The 23,202-nt window shown below is 43.3% G+C and overlaps 3 protein-coding genes across 6 annotated transcripts; 1 reads left to right on the forward strand and 2 right to left on the reverse strand.

The window, feature by feature from the left end:
- Positions 1-86: 86 nt before the first annotated feature.
- Positions 87-11,998, reverse strand: LOC147213975 (interleukin enhancer-binding factor 3-like). 4 transcript variants are annotated; one of them, XM_086142367.1, is made up of 20 exons: positions 11,903-11,998; positions 11,240-11,368; positions 10,525-10,636; positions 10,032-10,225; positions 9,755-9,923; positions 9,496-9,649; positions 6,878-6,969; positions 6,327-6,422; positions 6,093-6,204; positions 5,908-6,005; positions 5,698-5,806; positions 5,498-5,587; positions 4,626-4,816; positions 2,958-3,077; positions 2,750-2,881; positions 2,501-2,641; positions 1,899-2,028; positions 1,764-1,802; positions 768-1,133; positions 87-648 (listed from the first exon to the last, which is right to left on the reverse strand). In XM_086142367.1, the coding sequence occupies exons 2-20, from the start codon at positions 11,344-11,346 to the stop codon at positions 506-508; spliced, it is 2,595 nt and encodes an 864-aa protein (XP_085998493.1). In that variant the 5' UTR covers positions 11,347-11,368; positions 11,903-11,998; the 3' UTR covers positions 87-505. The 4 variants fall into 4 exon arrangements, with proteins under 4 accessions (XP_085998493.1, XP_085998492.1, XP_085998491.1 ...); XM_086142366.1 differs by having other exon boundaries at positions 2,483-2,641; XM_086142365.1 differs by having other exon boundaries at positions 5,447-5,587.
- Positions 11,999-16,193: 4,195 nt separating this feature from the next.
- On the forward strand, positions 16,194-17,514 carry LOC147213976 (regulator of G protein signaling 5). Its single transcript, XM_086142887.1, has 5 exons — positions 16,194-16,262; positions 16,354-16,410; positions 16,502-16,554; positions 16,892-17,055; positions 17,192-17,514. Exons 1-5 carry the CDS (start codon positions 16,219-16,221, stop codon positions 17,357-17,359), a joined length of 486 nt encoding a protein of 161 aa, XP_085999013.1. The 5' UTR covers positions 16,194-16,218; the 3' UTR covers positions 17,360-17,514.
- Positions 17,515-18,101: 587 nt separating this feature from the next.
- On the reverse strand, positions 18,102-22,716 carry LOC147213977 (prostaglandin E2 receptor EP1 subtype-like). The gene is made up of 3 exons (XM_086142886.1): positions 22,480-22,716; positions 20,312-21,219; positions 18,102-19,031 (listed from the first exon to the last, which is right to left on the reverse strand). Exons 2-3 carry the CDS (start codon positions 21,176-21,178, stop codon positions 18,726-18,728), a joined length of 1,173 nt encoding a protein of 390 aa, XP_085999012.1. The 5' UTR covers positions 21,179-21,219; positions 22,480-22,716; the 3' UTR covers positions 18,102-18,725.
- Positions 22,717-23,202: the final 486 nt, after the last annotated feature.

Consider the following 23,202-nt stretch of genomic DNA (forward strand, 5'->3'; position numbering starts at 1 on the left):
TAAGACCTTGAACGTGACAGTTGATATCAACAACCAAAGCTGCTGCCTGAAAATTTGCAAAGTTGAGGGTTATGAAACCTTGCTGCAAATCGAGGATATTTATTTTAAGAGGGAGTTTTAGGACTTTTCTTGCTGAACAGAAAACAAACAAACAAACAAACAAACATATGAATATGTGCATGCCGCTTGTATAGCTTTCAACTCAAAATTGACGGATACAGAACCAGCAGACTAGATTATAAAGCACAACAACCCTGGAGGGGGGGGACATAATTAGTCATGTTTTGTACAGTCATGTCAATACTGACACGAAGGATGTTGCACTAAAAAAAGAAAACAAAGACACGGATAAATGAGGGGGGAAAAAAAAAAGACTTCCAGTTTAAGGGACGACACGAAGCTTTTTTTTTTTTTCCTCTTTTCAGGGGCGGTATCCCAGGATAGTAACTAAGGGTGAACACTCAGAAGCATAGTGTGACAGGAAAGGCTGTACAAGATAGGATGACTAATAGTTCATGTTGTTGTATCCGGCGTACGAGCCCTGGGTTTGTCCTGCGTAGCTCTGAGTTTGTCCTCCGTAGCCTTGGGTTTGTGCTCCGTAACTCTGGTAGCTCTGGTCGCTTCCCCATGATGACTGGTCTCCCCAACCTGGAGGGTTTGGGTTGAAATGACGCATTTGTCAAAATAATAAAAAAGCAGCAGGAGCGAGAGAGAGAGAATGAGAGCGAGAGAGGGGAAGGAAAGGAGGCGGTGCCATCTTTACTTACTATAATTATGATACCCTTGGCCCCCCGTAACCGAACTGGGGTATGCTGTGCTGTACATGGAGTAGTCCCCGCCCTGGCTCTGACCCTCATTTTGGCCCTGGGTCAGCATCTTCTTCTTTTCGTCTCCGTAGCCGTAGCTGTACGGGCTCTCCTGGTCGGTGGGAGGGGGCATCGTCTGGTAGCTTCCTCCTTTCGTGCTGGCGTTGGAGCCGGGCGCAGCTGGCGCGGAGTAAGCGCTGCTGCTGCCGCCGCCGCTGCTGCCGCCGCTCTCCGGGTAGAAGGTCCCGTACCCGGCGTTGCTACCCGAGCTGCCGGAGTCCATGCCTTTGGGGGCAACGCTCGCCCCGTTGTTACCGTATAGTTTATCTGCGAGAGGACAGAGGAGGGTTGATTTGCTCCTGACATTTATCAATCAACAAGATGTAACTGTTGCAGGACAACATATCCATACCTGTAAAGATAGTCTTGCTTGTGAATTTTATTCAGATAAACAATTTGACCCTCTTCACACAGACGGGACAGCCTGGGCTTTTTTTTGTTGTTTTCAATTATCATATTATTAAGGGACCTCAGAATCAGACAAATGTTACCAAATTACATTAAGTTATTCAAAATTATTCAATTATTCAGTAAATTATTCAAGCAGCCTCAAATCCTAAGGAGGGTGCTGTAACAATATCGATAAACCAAACTACCAACTACCAACACTTTTAGTTCTGGATTTGTAATTATTTGACGTCAAGCGTCTGGATCGGTGATGTCGTATCGGCTTCGAAGAATCTTCCGAGGCTTTTTAGTGAAAAAGAAAAATATCGTTTTGTTTTTCTCGCGTGTGTGACGCATGACTGCACCGGTTATTGCGGCTCGAACCGATTTCAAAAACCTTTACTCTCAAGGTCGCGATTCCCCCCCCGTTTTTCTCCTCTCATCTTCTAATGTCTCGTGATCTATGTCTCCGAATAAACAGAGGCTTGGGAGGCCGGCGGGGACACTCACGGTAGCCTGAGCCAAGGTTGCTCTCGTAGCTGTAGTTGGCTTTAAAAAGAAAAAGAGAGAAATCGTTCAGTTAATCCATACTTGGTTTTTAATGGATCGCACAGGGTTTGTGACCCGCCGTTGAAAAGCCCTTACTCTTGTTGTAGCTGGGCCCTGGAGAGAACTGCTTGCCTCGGCCTCTCCCTCGGCCCCTGCCTGGACCCCAGCCGCGCGACCCGGAAGAATCCGAGGGAATCCCGCGAATGGTGCCGAACCCGGGGATGTGCTGTTGAAGCAGAAAAGGGGTTGCAGATTTTAGGGCCGACCGCCGGGAGCGGGGCCTTTCGCACCCGTCACATAAACATGCAGTACTTACTTGAAATAAAATAAACTTGTTATTAGAACCAAAACACGTGTTTAATGAGGCCGGGGGGGGGGGGGGGGGGGGGGAGAATCTGGATGGGTTAGAAAAGGACACACACTAACAGCTGAGAGTGAACAAATGATCTGCCAAACCCTTAATTTCTTTGAAAAATAAACTCACCCGACGAGTGAGAGGAACACTTTTGGGTTTGATTTGCTGTTTATAGAGACTCTGGCTGTGGTTTGCCAATTTCAATTCCTCCAAGGCCAAATCCGACCGGTCTTATCAGAGCCGGTCGATATGTTCCTATCAATCATTATCACTGATCAGGAAGGATCCGTACAACTAAGCCAGGTCTCTGAGGAGAAAATATTACCATGTCTGTATACGTGACCTTCTTTGCAGGCGGTCTGGGCATGCTTGTCACGCCGCTGTCGTCCGGGAACAGCTTCTCCAGCGCGGCGAGCGCGGCGTAGGCCTTCGCCTCCTTCTTATTGGAACCCCTCCCTTTGAACTTCTGCCCGTCCACTTCCACCTGGGGTGCGGCGGAGACATTTTCCGTCTTCAAATGGGACGCGTGGGGGATGCGAGGGCGGGAAAATGTTGCTTAACCACGTACTCACATGCGGTCCGTCAGTCTCACCTCCATGACGAAGCACTTTTCATGGGAGCCGCCCGTCTCCGCTGACAGCTCGTACTTGAGGCTGCGGCGCTTCTCGTTCAGCTCCATCACCGGGTTCTTGCCGTTCCTGGTCAAGATCGGACCCTGTCCGCTCTGTTTGGGGAGAGTAAAACATCCATGTTGATGGGGGTCGGATTCACAGCGCCGTTGGTCATTCTGTCACACGTACGTCCTCTGAGGTGCTCGTGGGTGTGGTGGCGGCTTTTCCCGATTCCTCGCCTATGTCACTGCTGCACGTGGATTCGGATTTGGACTCTGAGCCCGTTGGAAGACCGAGATCCTGCAGGACCTGATAGAGGAGAGTGAATAAAAAACAAAAAAAAAAAAAAAAAAAAAAAAAAACAACAAAGAATGAGCTGTGTTACAGGGTCCACTTCCACCAAACTGCAGGGACAAGTTGACCGCTGCATATTATATTAAAAGCGTGACAAAAAAACAAATGCTATTTCATTTGTGAATAATCACCATATTAGGGTTCCCTTTACTCAGTGGCAAATGTTTCTCTCAAGGTAGAGATAACTCCAAACTTGGCTCCTCAGGCTGCTGCAGTCTATGTATAATTTGTTAATTTGTTTATATATGCTAATCCCCACACCCCACTCAGTATACTCCTTAGAATTAATATTTTGCTGCCCTTTGAACAGGTGCACTTTAAATAGTAACTTTATCTTACTAAACTGTGTCGTATATGTGATAAAAATGGTTTATTTCAATGAATTTAGGGACATTTTTAAATGTTAACAGCTTATCCCATTGACTTGGATTTGGAAACTGATTTCACCTGTGGGTATTAACTTTAAAATAATTGCATCCTGAAATTGTTGCTGCTCACAAAACAGTGCTGTGTTGTTACAAGTTTTGACCAATTTGGACAAAATTCAGGGATTCTCTTGTAATGATTTTCAGGTTCTCCTGGAGGACTTCAGTTTCACTGCCATATACTGGGATTTTGAGAATCAGGAAAAAAAAAAAGTGCATCAGACCTGAGGAGCAGGAGCATTTGAATGTAAGTCTCGGGATGGGGGGTCTTCATTTGACCATCTTAACTTCAGGTGCCCCAAACCTAACCCTCTTTTGGGTTCAGATCCCTCTACAAGCACTATTTTGGGGTGGATTACATTTGAACATGGACCCTTGGAACCATAACATAGTAATAATAATTATAATTCTTTTCCATCAACCATCTCTGGGCTGATATGAGTCCTCGTAAAACGTTTTTCTTCTATGTTAACGTTTTATGAGGGGAGAAAAAAAAACCCACACACACACACACACGCACGCACCCAAAAACAGGGATCTGTTGCCCGAGGCCAATGCAAGTGAATTAAGCTTGTGTGCTTCGTGTATCTGGTCCATAATAACCTGATAGCAGCAGCCTACTTATACTGCTGAGCTGTTCGAGTACATCCCCCGATGTATCTCGGCCTTTATCAGGTGGAGAGGAAAAAACGGAAAATGAAACCCAAACGTCTTGACAAGGATGGAAAAATTAAACCTTGTGTTCCAGTCACTGCGGGGGAAAGGAGGCTAAGGACTGCACAACTCGCAAGCTAACGTCTAATTGCTACCCGATGGGTTCGCGTGCAAAAGACGAGACCCGTTTAGATTCAGCGACACTTGCGTCCCGTTTCGTTTTCACTTTTGCGTCTTGCAAAGTGCTCCTCCCTAACAGTTAGTGGGAATTGAAATAATGTAAAAAAAAATTAAAAAAAACACAAACAAGTAGCTCGAGTTAGGAGCTCAAGCCAGGAAGCAGCGCAGGCTGATGGGGAAGCCGCCGCTCTCCACAAAATATGTCAAAAAGGCGGCTAATGTTGACAGGAATGAGGTGTCTTGCCTTGGTGGCTACATTAAGCTTGGCAGCACGTTTGGAGGGCCCCACGGCCTCGTAGGTTTTTCCGTTTAAGTCCACAGCCATTGTGAAGACCGGCTCGTGGACCGGACCAGTCTGAGACGTGAGCCGGTATTCCAAGCCAGGTTTGTACTGGTTCAGACGCATCACGGCATTCATGCTCAAATCATCTGTCACTACGGGAAAAGAAACAAGCAGACAAAGACAAATACCAGTAATTTTATTTAGCACATCACCTTAGTATTGATACACAAAGTTTCCACCAGCAGAGTTTACACATTTCTTTTATTTTACTGCAGCACAGGACATACAGGCGTGAGTGTCACACTGATAGTGATGTATCTCCGTTGCGGTCAAGGGTAGTAGGAGTTTTAACAGATACGAACATTGTCACATTGTCAGTGTATTACCAACACGCTCAACTAACTCAATCTAATAGCTTTCTTAAGAAAAACACATGCACGGCTGTTACTAAGGCTGGGTGTCTTTGTGCTTCGTGAGTTTTTTTTTTTTTTTTTTTTTTTTTTTTTACTGGTACGTTATATACACATATAAGAACGTGACTACAGATCCGGTTGTGTTTCTATAAAGGAGTTATTATTCAACTAGACATAAAAATGTTTTCTTTATGTCCTCACATGCAAAAAAGGTAACAACTTTTCTTTTTCCCTTGGCGGTCATAGCAAGACCAATAAATTTACAGAGGAGTTTTTTTTTTTTCTTTTTTCTTTTTAAATTACGAGTTTGAACGGATTAAAAAAAAAAAAAAAAAACCCACACTGACGCCTCTAATATTCACTACTAACATGATTTCCTTGGGAAGCGCCTCTGGAACTTGAGAAACCTCCTCTGCTTACTGTTGAGGTGGGATTCTGGGTCTCCTTTGTCCATTTCTGCGTAGGGTCTCTTCGTAGGTAGATTTACTTGTCCGGCCGGCGATATCTGGGCTGTATCAAACCACATAAAAATTATGTCGATGAAATAAACGGTCAAAGCGAGATGGGAAAATATTTTTCAATTAAGAAGAAAAAAAAAAAAAAAAAGGCACATTGATTACCTATGGCTCCTCTTCCGCCAGCTCCTAAAGATCTACGTGGTTTTACGAGCTTTAAGTCGATCCCCAGTACTTTGTGCATCTGTCCAAATGCGCACAGCCTCAGGGCCATCTGAGGAGAAAAATACAAAACACAGAAAAGATAACTACCACTTCCAGGGGCTTATAATATCTGTGAGTTTGTGCCCGCATTTTTCGGCAGCCTCGTCTCACCTGAGCGCTCTGGGTTATATCTTCACGCTGTTGCACACTTAGATTTCCGATGGCATCGACAGTCTCCTTCTCGCATGGATCTTTAAGTCCGGGGCCATCTGAGCGTGGAAAGAGTGAGTGTTAGTGCCAGTGGAAGCAAAGTGTTGCTTTCACAGTAAAAAAAAAAAAACACCCTCAAGGCTCACCTTCTAGGAGGATTCCTGAGGCGACACACTCCAGAACCCTGCGGAAAGACTCGCCAGGCCCCATCGGCCGCTCAGACGTACCGATTGCCTTCTCTACTAACAGTTCAAGAGGCTGTGGTGGCAGAACCGAGAAAGGGAAAACACGGATTTAGGACATTTCAGTGACCAGTGGCAGAAAGAAGCAACTTGTATTTATGTAGGCCTATACAGAGTTTAAGCAAAGGGGTTTCTGACCCATCCAGAGAGCGGGGTCCAGGTAGGAACACGGATACAGAGCTCGCGCATCACTCGGATCACGACGACAGCCGAACACAGGTCACTGACTTTGGCCTGGAGACACAAAAAAACAAAATACAACTCTATTTAAATCACAGGATCCCCTGCTGAGGGTTGCTTCCACCTTCTCTGGGTTGTATTATAAAAAACAAAAAACAAACAAAAAAAAAACAACAACACCAAAACACAAGATTCAGAACAACTGAGCATCACCAAGTAATCCAATGTTAATACAGATATGCAATGTACTAAGTTGTCAGAACAGCCGTGGTGTTGAAACTGTGACAGACTGCGACTGATAGTGAAGAGAGCGGATGCTGGTGATACCAACGACCCATCTACTTTGTTCTTTTGGTATAGAACAGCTGATCTCGTCTTATGTGCTCATTTAGTACAACCGACATTTTAAGGTTAGGAACTAAATCACTAACTGAGAGCACAATTCAGGGTTTATCGCTAATAAGAGAAACATTTGAGCCTTATGTACAAATAATGACGTGAATGCAAACCTGGAACCACTTGGCATGGCGGAGAGACGCCAAGGCAGTCAGGCATTTCTGCCTGTCCAGAACGTCCGGCAGATCGTCGACTGTTCGCGATTCTATTGACGAGGTGGAGTAAGAAGAAAAGGTACAGTTTGACCAAGGGGGTTGGCTCTGTCTTGCAGCTCAGGGAGAAGCAGCTTTCCACAAACCATGAGCAGCAGGGAGCGGGGGGGTCCCTGCAAACCGATCTTTGCCACAATCAAGCGTTTCTGCCCGCTATTGCGCATGCTAGCTATCGGTTCCAAATTCTCTTGCGATGTCACAGCCATACGATCCACCGCACGAAGCGTTCTACGTTGGAAATGTAACGGCAGCGGATACCCCAGTCCCTCACCCCCTTGGCTTGGGTTTGCTGCTTCCCCCCCCTCCTGAGACAGTGTTTCCAGTTGGTCAAAGGTCCAGCCTCCCTAAAAAAAACTTGACAGACTAGAAGGCAATCAGTTGTCAATCACAGGCATTGAAAGAACCTTCACGTTTGCGCCAGCCTGCAGCAAAACTGATGAACACCCATATTTGGAAGAGGCCTTACGGCGGGCCATACCAGCTTTATGCAAGTTGTAGCTCATTTTCTACACTACAAACACAAGTAGTGGTCCAGCTTTAAGTTTCTGCAAGTTGACCTCAGCGTCAGGACAGGACAGGACGAGGGCTTGAAGACAAATGACCAGCGGTCAAGAACAATTCTAATCCGTCTGCCTGAAAACATTTCAATTTTCAATTACGGGCTTCCCCCCGCCACAGATGTGACCTGGGCAGGCTTCCCAGGCAAGTTAACCACCATTAAAGCATATTCAATCCATTTTAGCATTTCTTTGTTAAATCCGCCTGGGAATGAGGCCATCAATTAACAATTCTTTATTCACTCCTTTGAAGACTGCAAATACACCAACAGAAAGAGCAATCCTCAAGATACACCAGGCATATTTGCAAAGCATTAACCTGCAAAGTACTTTTTTTTCTGCCCCCAAATGTGTTACACTCGTGCTGTGTGCTGCCAGAAGCCCTTTGCAGAAGATATGAAGAAGAGACTAAACATACTCCTCTGCTGTATAAGATCATTAATTTTCAGCTGCACTGTAGGTATGTGTGTTTTTGTAAGCATAACTGAGTTGAGAAATCCCTTCAGAATGCATTACGGGGTCCAGTAGGCAATTTGGACATTAAATAATATTATGATTTTGAAAAATAATACTTTAAACATAAATAAATGTATGACAATATTATTGATTTTTGGGGGAAAGACTAATGGCTTTTCAGGTGCACGATACCATCAAAAAGACAAAGGTCGGTGGCAAAGCAACCATTTCACGTATTTCCACGTTCACTGAACTCCTAACAACAGTTTTATTTATTTTCTGCCATTTCAAATACAAGAAGGACAGCATCGGTGAAGATGGTGACTATGCTAGGAATAATGAAAAATTAAGTGTGCCGTAATAGACCAGTCAAACCTTGTCGACATGCCATCCCTTTGCAGCCACCACTGGTTGATTTTTGGGATTTGTTGAAACCACAAAATTGTCAAACACAACTTATCCATTATGACAAAAACTCACAGTCTACTTGTATCAGGGTTAATTGAAACTTGCTACACATTAAATCTTTAAAAAAAGAAGGAAAAAAGGTTTCCTGAAGCTAAATGTACATGTCAGTTCAAATGCAATGGAACAAGTAATACAAGGTCAGCACATTAAAAAAAAACAAAAAAAAAACATTATATAACTGAATCGCTCATTGAGGACTCCCTGTTTCAGCAGTGCAAATGTTTAGAAGAAGACATGTGTTATTTAGTCTGCTAATAAAGAATTAATGATTTACATTTGAATATTTTTTGGAATAGGAGAAATGGGAGAAAACATGATAGAGTCAGGACTATATCTGGTGAGGACTAAATAACTCAACAAGCTAAAATCATGTTCCCAAATACTGTGAAATGTAAATTAAGCATCCAAGGATGCAGTGTAGCAAATGAACTAATACTGCACCCAGACAGGTATGGATCTGTATGTGAGGCTTCAGCAAGCACTACTCTGACCTTCCAGTGAAGCCACTGTAACTTTTGACTGAAAATGGATACGGCGGCAGAGGCTCTACTAACCACTCCACTACCCCTACTTTGCGGATCAGTTTTGCTGCAGCTGGCGCCAAATGTACATCTTCAGCATCATGGGCATGCAGTGCGCGCTTTCACTTGTTATTCTTGAAAAGCCTTCATGAACATGAAAACAATTCAACAAGAATAAACAAAGTAGGTTTGAATGATTCGAAGTGCAGAGTGTATCAGTGACTAAAGGAACTGGGGGCCGGCAAACACCAGCTTCACACAAAAACGACGACAGGACTCCCAAGCGAGTGAAGAGCCAACATTCCTTGGTTGTTCACTGGCACCAGCCTGGCAATCACTGTACGGGCTCCACTGACCTCTAATGTAGTGAAGGGCAAACCTTAGGTAGCGTTTTTTTTTTTTTTTCAGTTTTTGAGTTGTACTTCAGTGGAGCAGTACAGGGTCTGCACACTGAGAACACAGAGATCAGGCCTGAGGAAGCAGGGTCTCTGGTCTCAGGATGCACAGACATACTTACCTTCTCCTTCAGCAGCTTCGCTGTCTTGCAGCGCCCTGACGAGTGGCGACGTGAGGTGGAGAGTGAGAGTCAGGGCCGATTCCTGAGTGTTTTTCACTGTGATGGCTGCGTCCCCAGGACACTGGTTCACACTATATGTCCCAGCTGAGATAGTCTGTTATAAGATGAGTGAGTCATGACACTGGCAAAGACAAAAAAAAAAAAAAAACACTTCCAGATATTTCAGCTCTCATCAGCGAATATTGGATTGCATAAATACCTCTAATTGGGTGGTTAGATTTTCGGCCACTTGTTTCAGAAGAGTGGCCGTAGGCTTGTTGGAACAGAGCAGCACCAGTTCCAGATCCTTGTCTCCCTTCAGCAGGAGGCCTTTGGCCACCAGGCTCACCCTCATAACACCGCGCAGGACACGGTCCTGTGAATCTCCACTTGAAGAGCAGGATGAACAGAGAACATAAATCATAGTGCATTTTTCTTCACTAAGAACTTCAAAAGACTTAACTTCAAAATGACTTCCATATGGGATCTTCGCTTACCTTCCAGCCTCTTTATCCTCTTGACCATCTTTCAGAGAGCCCATCTGGTCGGACACATTCTTTAAAGCGTATTCGACATGGGAGACAATGGTCTGTACAGCTTCTAGTTCCTCTGCTGTGGGATACACCTCTGCGTGTTTGGCCATCACGTGGCGATCATTTGGCCCTGATGGCAGCTGGCGAGGAGCAGTCTCCTTTGGAGGAAATGTAGAGAATACAAGGCTCATGAAAGAGAAAGGTGTGTTTGTTTTTCAGGACAAAATGATAGTTAGTTCATACTGTAACAATATGACCATGGCCAGAGGAAAAATCCTCATGCAAGATTAAGATCATTGGTTCAAGAGGTAGGACTATATAAGATTATATATAAAAAAGGATAAAAAAACAGGATGTTCCTATTAGTGCTTTGAGGAAGTGGGATGAATGACGCAAATTAGAAAGACAGACTATCTGCCTCTTTGCTGTGATTATTTTCGGTAGGTAAAAGAAGAACCTGATGATGGTGTTTGTCCTCAAACTCCTCCATGGCAGCAATGTAGTCATGGTACTGCCGCAGCTCCTCTTCATAAAACAAGCAGTCATACCAATAGCGCAGCTCCTCATATCTACAAATAAGACAGGACAGTGTGAGAATAGCTTCCGATGCACGATCTGCGGATTTACCAGATTGCAAAAAGGAATTGGGTAACAACACAAAAAAACAACAGTTTACCAACCAGCGACATTCATTGTTGAAAATTGTGTGATGCTTTTGTGGGAAACTGCAAACTTCAGATGGACACATGGTCACCGCTAGTAGGGCCTACTGACAATTACAATGGTTGTATTATGCATTAAAAAAAGTGTGTTTGAAGGAAACAATTGGAAGACAAATGTCATACAAATTCAACTTATTCAAACTTGACCATGTTAAGTTTTCATTGCATCGATTCACAGTTTTACCTCGAATAAATCTAACTTAATTTGAAATTGTAGTTAGCACTGACACAAATGTTATAAATGTATTGTGTTTGAGCTTCTGTTTCAAGTCATTTACATAAACACAAACTAATGCATTGTCAAGTAAGGTTGTTAGTCAGCTCGCCGACACTGATGTTTTCAAGTCGGGAAAATAGAGTATACTTGCATTTCATTAAAATAATCCTTTGCATGAACAACACTACCGAGTCGGTTGACTCATTGCTGCATTTCTCCGTGTGTGTGGTCACCTGTCAAAATCTTGCGGGTGGAGCCGGTGGCCTTGCTGGATGAGGCTGTCCCAGTACAGCAGCTCCTCGTACGCCTGCTGTTCATCCCACGCCGACGCCGACGCCATGCTGTCACGTCGAAGCTTACACCTGGTTTGCAACGACAAGCGTCCATAAAACATATATATAATATCTATATATATATATGATATATATACATATATATTACACGGCGGAGAAAGTGCTTGACACAACACTGCAGAGACCGCTTGACATAACACCGATCGCTCGACAGCACCGCGATGGAGCATGCATACCAAATGTTACTGCCGAACGCCAGCGGGGAAGCTAACGTTAACCAGCATACTTCGGCGGCAGGTTCATGCGAGTCGCTTGAATGCTTTCAATTTTTCACACGATGAAAGCAAACAAATGCAATAATGCACGGCGACCACGCCGTCATCCGCAGACATATCGGCAAATACACCGGTAGATTGCATATTAGCTAATGCTAAAAGGGCTAATAACATTGGTAGCTCTACCCCGCATCTTGCTAGCTAGCGAGCTAACGTCCAACACGGTCATTTTTATACCGTTATTCGCATTTTTGTCAATAACTAATACTGCTAAATTTAGTTCGAACCTGTTTATTTTCAATTACATCTTTGCGTCACAAATACCTACCTTCGTCAACGAATGGTATTAACAGCTATATACTTTCAACCTTTTCGCTTCTACGTTGGTACCTTTTTGTCTCTGGCAACCGATACAGAGTCGCAGGGTGATGACGCCAGTAAAGCTCCTTTGAAAGGGCTGGACCGGGGGTCAGCAACCTGCGGCTCTTTCATCCTTACACTGCGGCTCCGAGCGGCTCGGCAAAATAAATTATAAATATTTAACTGAAGTGTATTTTTATTTGTTTTAGTTCTTTTTTTATTTTTTAGTTCTAAATTGGAAGGTTATTTTGATCTTGAAATATTAAAATAAAATTATTTTATTTTTCGACGCTCAAAATAAACGTCACACTCGTGGATGCTGGTACACCTGCCAAACCCCAAGAAAAATATCTGAAGAAAATTAAACATTTAATGATGCCTATGCAGATTCATTTGCATTGACCTCGGACAAGAGTGGCCTAATTTGTTAAGAAAAACTGGCTGTCAAATTTCACAAGACCTTTCAAAAATACACACAGGCTTTGCTGAAAAATATCCAAAGAGAGAAGAGAGAAAGAGTTGTTTCAGAACTGATGAGGAAGACTGATCTGAGGAAAAATCAATTAAAGTAGTGGGTGAAATCTAAGTTTTGTGGCCGCTCAGGAAATAGTCATGCATGGGAAACCGTGTACAGATGGGGATCATAGGACGGAGTCATTCATTTAGATTTCAGAAAACCTGTTCGCGGATTTTAAAAACAATCATGGAATTATGCAGAAAATCAGAGAGATGCCTCTATCTGCGAAGACTGTCAAAGACAACCATAAAAATGGCAGAAAATATCACAAAAAAGCAAATTAAAGACATCAGTTCAGCTGCAGCATACTCAATCACATGTGACATCACATGTGACAAAGTGACATTGAACAAATGGCGCCATTCTGCCGATATGTAAACTCTGCTGGACCAGAGGAAGAAATGGTTGTGCTGATACCACTAAACTGGCAGACATGTGGGAGGACATCTGTGAGCCTGTGCTTGATTGTTTAAGAGCCAAAGAAATAAAAACAACCCACCCACTGTCAGTGGCTACCGATGGGGCACAGAGTATGACTGGAGCGCATAAGGGCATTGTGGCCTTGCTGCAGAAGTCACTGGATAGAAAGCTGCTGACTTTTCACTGCATCCTGCACCAAGAGGCATTGTGTGCGCAAACCTTTCCTCCAGAATGCACAGAAGTCATGAATGTTGTCATTCAGATTATTGAATAAAATAATGGTAAAAGGTTTAAATCACCGCCCGTTCCGTTTGTTACTGGATGATGTGGAAAGCGCATACTCTGATCTCCTGCTGCATAACAGAGTCCTGTGGCTGTCCAGAGGAGAAGTGCTGAAATGTTTTGCTGGTGAAAATTTTTATGAGCTGCAAAAGGCTCACCTTTCCTGAGCTGTAACAGGCAGAGTGGCTGGAAAAGCTGCACTTCGTGGTGGACATGACAGCGATCCTGAACACAACTCTTCAGGGGAGAGGAGCCACATGCTGGAGGAAGTGTTTAGCGTTTGAGCACAAACTGACAGTTTTAGCCTGAGATTTACAGAGGCACACTGTCTCGTTTCCCTTCTTTAACCCTCATATTATGTTAAGGGCCAGTTTGACCCATTTCACCCATTGACCCAACGGGTCAAATTGACCCTTAACGTAATATGAGGGTTGAGGGAGTTCAAACAAGCTCACGATGTGATCAATTTTGAGTATTTGCAGTCTGCAATCACTGCAATGAAAGCATCGTTTGGGGAACAATTCTGTGAGTTCAGAGAGGAAAAAAAACACACTGTCCTCCCCGTCTCTCCCCTGACCGTCGATCCATCCCTGCTAAATGTGACTGAATTTGCAGTTGTAAGTCAACCTGACCGGACAAACTCGTGTTTGAAGCATGGAATGCCATCCCCGACACCTACATAAACATGAAGAAATATGCCTTTGAGAGCAGCTATTCTCCACCCTGAACTTCATTAAGAACAAACACCGCTCACACCTCACAGCCGGCAGCTTACGGTCCTGTGTAAAAGATGTGACTAAGTATAGCCCTGATTTGCAGATGCTGTACGCAGAAGTGCTGGAGCAGAAGTCCAATCAACCAGGTAAAATAAATATTTATGAAGATATTTTGCATTTTTTTATTTTTTATTGTTTATTGACAGAGTGCTTTTTTCCAAATTTGTTTTTAAAATTCAGGTCAACGCTCCGCTACACACTCTGAAAGCCCGAAGGTGATAATAGGATGACAGCTCACAACATTTTTTTTTGCTTTTGTTTGCTACATAGATAATTTAAGTTCCACTTTTTAATACATTTGAAAGAGACATTCATTTCAGGGTGTTGCTTTTTTGTTATTAAAAAAAACACATTTATTAAAAGAAAGGAAAATTATTTTAAAAGAAAATTTCTTTTCATTCTTAACCCCAAAGTACACCTGGGTGCTTTGACTACCCTTAAGGATGGGCTACCAATTACGTTATTATTTTTTCAAGAATTCAAAATGTGTGCATTACATAAATAAAATTAAATTTTCTCTGTAGCATTTCATGGATTTCATATGCAACACACTATAGTTGTTTATACAAAGTGTAAAGGTAAGAAAAAGCAATATATACAGTGGTACCTTTATTTTAGACGTCAAAAAGTAATTGCGGCTCCCAGTGTTTTCTTTTCCCGGAAAACCGGGTCCAAATGGCTCTTTGGGTCTTAAAGGTTGCCGACCCCTGGGCTGGACTGATATGCTTTGCTAATAGAATGGAGGAAACAAACGGGGCGCTATTCGATGGATAAACACATCCTTTGTAAACGTACGTTTGTTAATAAAGAAGAAACTCGGCGAAAGTTCATCGATGATCTGAAATGACAGTTAGCAGATCGAGAGCTGCGGAAAAACGTTGTAATATCGTGTTAGGTACAGTGTGGGTCAGAGGTCAATACCAGGGTAAATTACCTGGATTTGACCAGGAACAGTCAGTTGTATTGCATGCTTGTGTGGCATGGCTGTGGCCAACAACAGCTATTGCTCATTAAACGGATGTTTTATCATCACACGGTGTATCCCTGACTAAAATGCTACACAACTCTATTTTATTCTATCACAGAGGACATTTCACCCCCACAACAGAGCTTATTCACACTTCTGCCATCAGGTAGACACTACAGAAGCCGGAAAGCAAGAACAAAGAGACTTGCAAACAGTTTGTTCCCGCAGGCTGTTGTACTCCTGAAAACCCCGACTGACAGCCAACACTACACAAGAGCCACTTTATTCAGTTATTTCCCTCTAAGATACAATTTCTCACTTACTTAAAGTATTACTGTGCAATCATATACTGTTTTTAGTATGTCCATGCAAGCCATCTCCCATATTGTTTTGTGTTGTTGCGTTGTTTAACACCACATTCTTACAATGGACATGACGATAAAAATCTTGAATAAGAATGATCTCTAATAATAGCTACCCAGGATAAATCAAATATTGATTTTTTTTTCATTTTGTCGATTGCAACCCACAGTCACGAACCCCAGGGGGTCCTCAGCTTCCAGTTCGGGAGCAACTCATCAACACAAAGTGGACATGGTAACATCAAAAGAATCCATCAAAGACCAAGATGCAAAACAAAATCGATACATCTATTTTAAAAGGAGTGCAAGCAATGTTTGCGTTTTCATTTGCGTAACAAATTGCCGCTGTGTTGTGTTGGATCCAACCTCCAATGTCTTGGGGGTGGGGGGGGGGGGTATATCATAGAGAAAAGGTGTGTTTCTAAGGTGTCACTTTTAAAGTCCAGCACATTCTGCATTAACGTGCAGCTGTATATCAAACAAGGAAGAAACCTTTAGTGTCCCTAAAGTTAGGAATGCTGATATATTTTATCTTGTGCATACATAAGCTATCGGTCTTGAGTTGTCAATTTGGTCATCTGGAGTTCTAGTTTTTGCTCATCATCATCAAACCCAACCATTCTCCATTCACCAGATAAGCCAAGCTGCCGGACCACCTGCTCCTCTATCATCGCCTCACCCTCATTGGATAAACACCGACAACCTGTCCAACTTTTGTCTGTGTCACTCTTTTTCAGAGTATCAATGACCCGTGAACGGAGAGCCCCAGAGGGCTTGATTTGTCCTTTTATACGTGTGGACTTAACACACGTACAGCTGTTTGGATGTCTGTTCAGCTGCCACAGACTGAACAACCGCCAGAGTGGGTATATAAGAACGGCAGCAAAGTCCGATTCGGTAGGCGGACTCTTGTCTTGAGTTCATTTTTCATTTTCAGCTTGCCCGAGACCACAGACCTCCATGTGTAAGGGGCTCTCCTCCCTGCCTTCGTCATGTCTGGAGAAGTGAGTATGATTTATCACGGCTTGACTGCGGATCTTGGTGGAATTTTGCGGGCTGCTTTCACGGGATCTCTTAAATATGTGTGTGTCCCAGGGCAAAAGAGATACGGGTGAAAATAAGCCACCTGGCAGAAACACACCCGAAATACAAGTATGTCTTTCAAAAAAAAAAAAGGCACTTAGAACTCTTTTACAGGTTTTTTTTTTGTTTTTGTTTAAACAACGTGTGTCTCTCTTCTCAGGACGCAAAGTGGAAAAACTCCTCCGGATTTGGAATCTCTTCTAAGCAAGAAAGGTTTTGCCTTCAATTTCTTTTATCAACCTATTGTTGTAGATATATTGAGTTTTAGCATTTTGAATAATTGGCCATTTGTGTAAGATTGGTCTATTTTGTTGAATCTCTATTCCGTTGAATCTTTTTAAATCTTTTTTTCATTTCTCGTCATGTGCCCTCATTCGACAGTAAAGTCCATGTTTGTGAAATTTACTTTTCACTCTGGTAAAATATTTACTGTAGATTTTGGTTGGAATCCAGAAGACACATGCACGGTTCGCAGAATGACGTGTCCGTTGGCTGAATGACTCAGTTTCTTCTTCTGGGGGCCTTTTTCTTACGTTCTTATCGCTCCCAGGCGGCCTGCAGGCGTTTCGTGAATTTCTGCAGTCAGAGTTCAGCGATGAGAACCTGGAGTTCTGGCTGGCCTGCGAGGATTACAGGGTTTCTCCTCCCAGTGCGCAAAAAGCCAAGGCCAGCGTCCTCTACAGCCAGTTTATTAACCCTGACGCCCCACGGGAGGTTGGTGGATGGGAAAATATGATTGACTTACAGTTAAGATGTATAATACCTGCAAGAGAACATGAGGTGACAGCAGAGAAGTTACGATGAAGAGTGTTGGTCCTTTAATAAGGCTGTTTTTTTATTTTTCCTCCAGGTCAACTTGGATGCTGAGACGCGCGCGGCTCTCCTGAGCGTGATGGATTGTCCCTGCAATGATACATTCAGCAGGGCGCAGCAGAGAATCTATAATTTGATGGCCAATGACTCCTTTCCCCGTTTCGTGCGCTCCTCTCAGCGCACGGAGGTTGTTAACATCTACTAGATACAGAGCATGTTGACCTCCATTATGGGGCCATATTGATTGATATGTTGACTGTATCTTATTTATTCTAACAAACAGCTTGTGTTTTAGGCTATTGTTGTGCAATGTCACCGACGCCGATACTTCCTTCGAAGTATGAAGCTTTACTGATGTGCTTCCGAACCGCTTGAGCTTCAAGTGATGTATTTCAAGGATTTAAATAAATACCTCAGAAAACAGTCTTCATGTAGGATTTGAAGACATCGGTGCGTATCATGCAATTTGTGTCAAAAATCTTTTCTGATGCTGATCAACATGGCTCGCATCCCCAAACAACACAGTTCACTGGGATGTGTGCACAGAGGTTCCTGTCCAGTCTCATGTGGAGCCCATATCGTCACCCTCTTAAAGTAATCACCTAATCCATTTTTTTAGATTTTTCAGGAAACACAAAAAACTGAACCATTAGACACACTCTTGACATCGGCAATTTCTACTAAACAGGTAGAATGGCACAATCTGTTTAACTGAGGATGTAGGAAATTTTGCCAGAGGTGGTCAGCATCATGAGGAGATGATTTAGGCAAAAAAAAAAAAATTTTTGTAAAAAAATGACTTAGGCGATTATTTTAAGAGGGTGACGATATGTAGTCTCACTACCATGCGACCTTGGTATTATAAATACATATGAATAAGGAAATGCAAATAAAAAAAAAACATCTAAAAAAGCCTTGGCGCAAGGGTTATAGATTACATTGCATTGTTTAATTAACATTCAGTTTGTATTTTAATTTCCTCTGTAACATTCAAGTAGTGACTTATAAACACATTCAGCTGTACAGGTAATTATACAAATATACAAATAGGGATTTAACTGATAGCAATACCGATTCTGACTCAGATGTTCATCAACTGGAAGAGCAGTTTAGAGAATAAAATGTTTTGCGACCTGTGAGGCGAGTGTGAAATTTGGTTAATGGATAAAAATGAATATCTGCCCTAGTTATAGTTAATAATTGGTCAAACTTTGCTTTTTGGCATCAAAACAAATTATTGTTTTATACTGCCTTCTTGCACTCTTAACCTCTGGTGCGGGGAGGGTTACACGGCTGCCTTTAGTCCCAAAAAGCAATATGCAATAAGGAATGCACACTTAATATAAGTAAGAGGAGGTGAGTGATATTTTGTGCAAAAGAACATTTAGCAAGCTTTCATTCAAAACACACTGGCAAGCTCTGATGGTGAAAAGAAGGAATATTTTGATAGCATTCAATAAACACTTTCTAATGTGGACCAAAAGCCATCTCCGCCATCAATGTCGCGCCTTGCGTTTCCTTCATCGGCTTTTGTGTTTTTACGTGCGTCGGACTCCTTCGCGTGTTCGATTTCACAACGACACACCGCAGCCGCAGCTGGTGACGCCTGTCCCGGGCTCCGCTTGGTTGGCCTCGTTCTTTTCCGTGCTGGGAAAAGACGTCGGCTCCCAGCGGGCCAACGCGGTCCCCTTCAGGCCTGCCTGGCACTTCACAATGAGGTAGATTTTTTGGAGTACGGTCCTCCGCAGTAAGATATAGACCCAGGGGTCGAGGATCTGGTTCCAGGTGGCCAGTCTCACGCCAACCACCATCAGGAACTTATCGTGCTTTGCAATGGATCCAGTGTAGGAGTGGATCACGAATATCAGGCCAAAGATCTGCAGGAGGGGAAACACAATATTTGCGCTTTAGAAGCCATTATGAACAGGAATTTTGTGAACAGGTTACTGTACGGCGGAAATCGATCATCGCAAAATGCTCAACAAATTGATGTGTAAGGTCAGTCTGTATGGGTCAAAACAAGCTCATGCTAATTTGGAAAAAACAAAAAAACACTGAAAAGAAGGTGGCATTAACTCTCATATTATGGTAAGGGTCAATTTCACCCATTTCACCCATTGACCCTTAACATAATATGAGGGTTAAGGTAAATTCTAATATCTAATACATGATCCAAGACATTAGAACGTACGTGACAGCGGAGAGCATTAAAAAATATCCATCGGTGCTGATTTTTTTCAAGAATAATACAATAATATATATATTTATAAAGCACTTTCCAGGAACAAGAAGGAACAAGAGTAGAGTCGTAAGAGAAGTAGTAGCATCCACCTATGTTCTTTTAATATTATTGTATTTCGATCAGTTTTTGTAGGAAAATGCTGAAACTTGTTTGATTAGCCTTAATATGTAAAATAAATTGCTTGAGGCTCGCAAGGTAAACAAAGCTAAACAAAGGCGGAACACATATTTACAGAAATGCAGATGACCTTTGTTTGCCGGAGTGTTGACGTGCCTGAGTTCACCTCTTTTAAACTGTCAAATTAATGACCAGTTGTTAAGATACATATTCTCTGGATGTATTCCTTGCATGCATGTTTCTGTGGCAGCAAAGCGTCATCAAAAATTATACGTCGATCAAAATCCCCTGGAACACCAGAGCTGGCGTGTGCCGAGAAGTAAACTGCAGAACAGATCAAGTTTACTTCTCATCGGCATGACTATTAATAGGATAAGTTGCTTTATGCATTGATTTTAGGGTATTGAATGCTGCTGAACTTTTCATCAATGGGCTCATCTTTCCAACTTATTGTACACTTGATCCATCATTTGCGTGAATCATTTATGAATTAACATCACGCGAGCGTTTTCCTTGTGTTGCTATTTCCGCTACAGCCTACATTAATGTATTGAATTTCCATTTATTACTGAACTACACGAGCGTATTTCTCAGAACCAATTGCTTACAAAGTCGTCCGGCCGGCACTTGAGCCTGGTGGGCCGCAAAATATTCAGGCCTTGGCCAGATCGGCCACACAGTTTCTAAAAATTCATAAAAGAAATCTTTTTAATATTATTTTGAAATGGCTGTTTCTCATTTACTGTCGCTATTCATTTTGACACCCCGAATTCTGGATCTTGTGGTCCTAACACTCACCAGCAGGGGGCACCAGCAGATGGACGACGTAACCATGATCCCCACCAGCTGAACCACCATCTCTATGTCGTGGGACTTGGATGAAAAATGGTTGCTGGGCTTCCTCTTAAGGCGAGCGCGCACCAGCGTGAGTCCGCTGATGGTGTTGCACACCAGGGCCGCGGCGAGAGAGGTCACCCCGAGTCCAGAGAAGAGCACCATGAACACCAGGTCTTCCACTTTAGTGTCACCGAGCACGTTTATGAAGCACCAGGTGCCCGGGTACTGGTAGGTGTAGGAGCCCAGGTTCAGGGATGGCAGCGCGGCCACGCACAGAGCCGCCAGCCAAATGGCACAGAGGCACAATTTGGTGCGGGCGCCCGTGACCAGGGATGAGTGCAGCAGCGGCTTGGTCACACCCAGGCAACGCTCGGCGGCCATGGCGAAACCCATGAAGAGCGGGCAAAGGCCGAAGAACACCATGCTTCCGCCCATGAACTGGCACATGAAATCGCTTTTTGCGTTCGCCGACTGCACGCCTCCGGTGAGGTAGAGGCTGAGCACCAGGGGTCCCAGGATCACGTGTCCGATGAAGTCCGTCACGACCAGGGAAGTCGCGAAAAGGAGAAAGGTGGCTTTGGAGCGGCGCCGCTGGCGGGAGTAGGCATTCGCTAAGATGACGAGGGCCAGGATGTTGGAGACGATGCCCAGCGCCATGCACAGTATGACCATAATGATGCCGCTGGTGCTGGGCTGCACGGCGGTGAAGTTTTTCTGCTGCATCTCCAACTCCACAAGCGTCCTGCTCTCTGGCCTTCCTGCGCTGCCATTGGAGAGATGCCTGAGGTCCGGCGTGGCGGTGGAGTTGAATCGGCTCAGAGCTAGCATGACTGAACGCTGAGCCTCACATGGTCCGTACTGAAGGGCGGCTGCGAGACAAAGAAGTCACATTTTTTTTTTAAGAGTTCAGAGATAATTCGAAACACGTCTCGTCTGAAGTTACTTGAGATTTCGCAGGTCCGTCTGGATCGACAGACCACCAGAGGAGGAAGCCCTGACACATCGGCTGTTTCAGATTAACCTTTCAAGGATGTCTCGTCATTACGACACTCGAGCACGTACATTAATAATAACAATTTCGTCTTTTTTAGTTTGGCGTTATCAAACAACTCTCAGCGAAGAGGGGGATCTTTTTACCGCGTAATATAATGCAAGCCGGACTGAAGGTTAAAGAAACAGGTCATAAATAGAATCAGACCTCCCACATTTAACAGCACATCGTGACTTACTTATTATACACAGTGCGGCTTAATTGTTTTTATTAAATCCCAATACACGGACTTACCTCTAACATTCAAGGTAATTGCTTACCATAATTTACTGACACCTCTGGAAACAGGCCTCCCACGGAGACAAATGAATGTTCACTGAGTGCCTGATTTGTAAACCGCATCAGAACATCAATTATTTGCTTCTCTGCGATGTTTCTAACACCTTTGTTACACAATCCAGCACTCACTGCCGACAGCAAAACAAGAATTTCACCGTACAGGGAAACACCTTTACCTACTGGACCAATAAAAGCTTTAAATGACGAATGGTCTCCATTTATATAACATTGGATTCACCCATTCACACACACACACATGCACGCACACACTCCGATGGTGGCAGAGTCGCCATGCAGATTGCTGACCAGACCATGAGTGAGTCACACTTCAATAAAACCTATGCTTGTTGTCAGAGAAGCCCTTCACATATTTTCTCCCTTCCAAAGGTTACAGTATAAATTGCAAGTGTTTATAATAAAAGTACAAATGCAACTGCATGATATTAATTCTGACTATACTTAAATATGTATGTGAAGCAAATATGGCAGACTATTATGTGTTTGTGCATTTCAAGTACCCTCTTAATGATATTTTAATAGAAGAAAAAAAATGTTGAAATCTTAAAAAAAAAAAAAGCCTACTAAATATACCAAGTAGTCATCGAAAAAAAAACATTTTTTTCCAGGTCAACTGGAAAACAGAATATTATCAGCGTTGTAAAAGCACAAAGTATTTAACTAACTTGCCTTCTGTCTTAGACACATTCGCAAATCCGGATGATCTAATTATTTCATATTTTCAATTATTTCATCAATTATTGTCTTCGATATTTTTTTATGCGACCCACGAAGGACTCACCTCTCCATCCTCCGCGGCGCGGGAGCGTCCACGCCGGCTGTGGAACCAATCGATGTCCGGAGATACTCCCCCCAAAACTGCTGCGACGCTTTCACGCGTGGAAAGCAATGTAAAACACAATCACATTTCCTTTCCGGGTAGATTCCTTTGCGTGGGGCGGGTGTTGAAAAGTGAACGCGCACAGACTTGCGGGATTGTTAAGAGAGGATTCCCACGCCGACTTTTTCAAGGATTTTCCCCCGCGGGCGTGGGCGTTCTCCTCACCCCGCCCCCCACGCAAGCCACTCTGCGTGTTTTTATCCGCGCCTGTTGGCTTATCGCCCCGATGTGCGTGAAAATGTGAAAATCCATGCAAGTACACGCAAGATGGAAATGTTAATACAACTTTTAAAATTTTCACTTTGAAAGTAAAATGATTTTTTTTTTTTCTCCAAGTTTTTCCAGAAAACACAAAGGTCAAACAATTAAAAATAAATTGGACCTGAATTCAGGCAATTATTTGAAGAAGGTGATGATACACACAATTTGTAAATTTGTAATTTATAATTATATTTTTTTTCTATGCTCCACAGGGGGAAACTGGAAAGAACAGCACAAATATTTGGACAAAATGTAGTTTTGGGCCGGGGTGGGGTCAGGGTATGAAAACAAAACAAACGCTCTCTGGACCTCTGCTGATGGGGAGAGCTGATGGAGATCACTAAAAATAAGGGAGAGAATGTT

Source organism: Fistularia commersonii, chromosome 35, assembly GCF_037954325.1.
Source record: "Fistularia commersonii isolate RoL2024-O1a breed Wild chromosome 35, RoL_Fcom_v1.0, whole genome shotgun sequence".
NCBI lineage: Eukaryota > Metazoa > Chordata > Actinopteri > Syngnathiformes > Fistulariidae > Fistularia > Fistularia commersonii.

Bases quoted from the DNA above. Each gene is read 5' to 3' on its own strand.
- LOC147213975 (XM_086142364.1), bottom strand. From the start codon at position 11,346: ATGGCGTCGGCGTCGGCGTGGGATGAACAGCAGGCGTACGAGGAGCTG. The intron at 2,642-2,749 runs GTGAGACTGACG...GCCGCACCCCAG, and splicing joins AAAAGTGCTTCGTCATGGAG to GTGGAAGTGGACGGGCAGAA. The intron at 1,134-1,763 runs GTGAGTGTCCCC...GTCCTCTCGCAG, and splicing joins CAACCTTGGCTCAGGCTACC to ATAAACTATACGGTAACAAC.
- LOC147213976 (XM_086142887.1), top strand. From the start codon at position 16,219: ATGTGTAAGGGGCTCTCCTCCCTGCCTTCGTCATGTCTGGAGAA. The intron at 16,263-16,353 runs GTGAGTATGATT...TGTGTGTCCCAG, and splicing joins CCTTCGTCATGTCTGGAGAA to GGCAAAAGAGATACGGGTGA. The intron at 16,555-16,891 runs GTTTTGCCTTCA...TATCGCTCCCAG, and splicing joins ATCTCTTCTAAGCAAGAAAG to GCGGCCTGCAGGCGTTTCGT.
- LOC147213977 (XM_086142886.1), bottom strand. From the start codon at position 21,178: ATGCTAGCTCTGAGCCGATTCAACTCCACCGCCACGCCGGACCTCAGG. The intron at 19,032-20,311 runs GTGAGTGTTAGG...CCCCTCCTGCAG, and splicing joins TCTGCTGGTGCCCCCTGCTG to ATCTTTGGCCTGATATTCGT.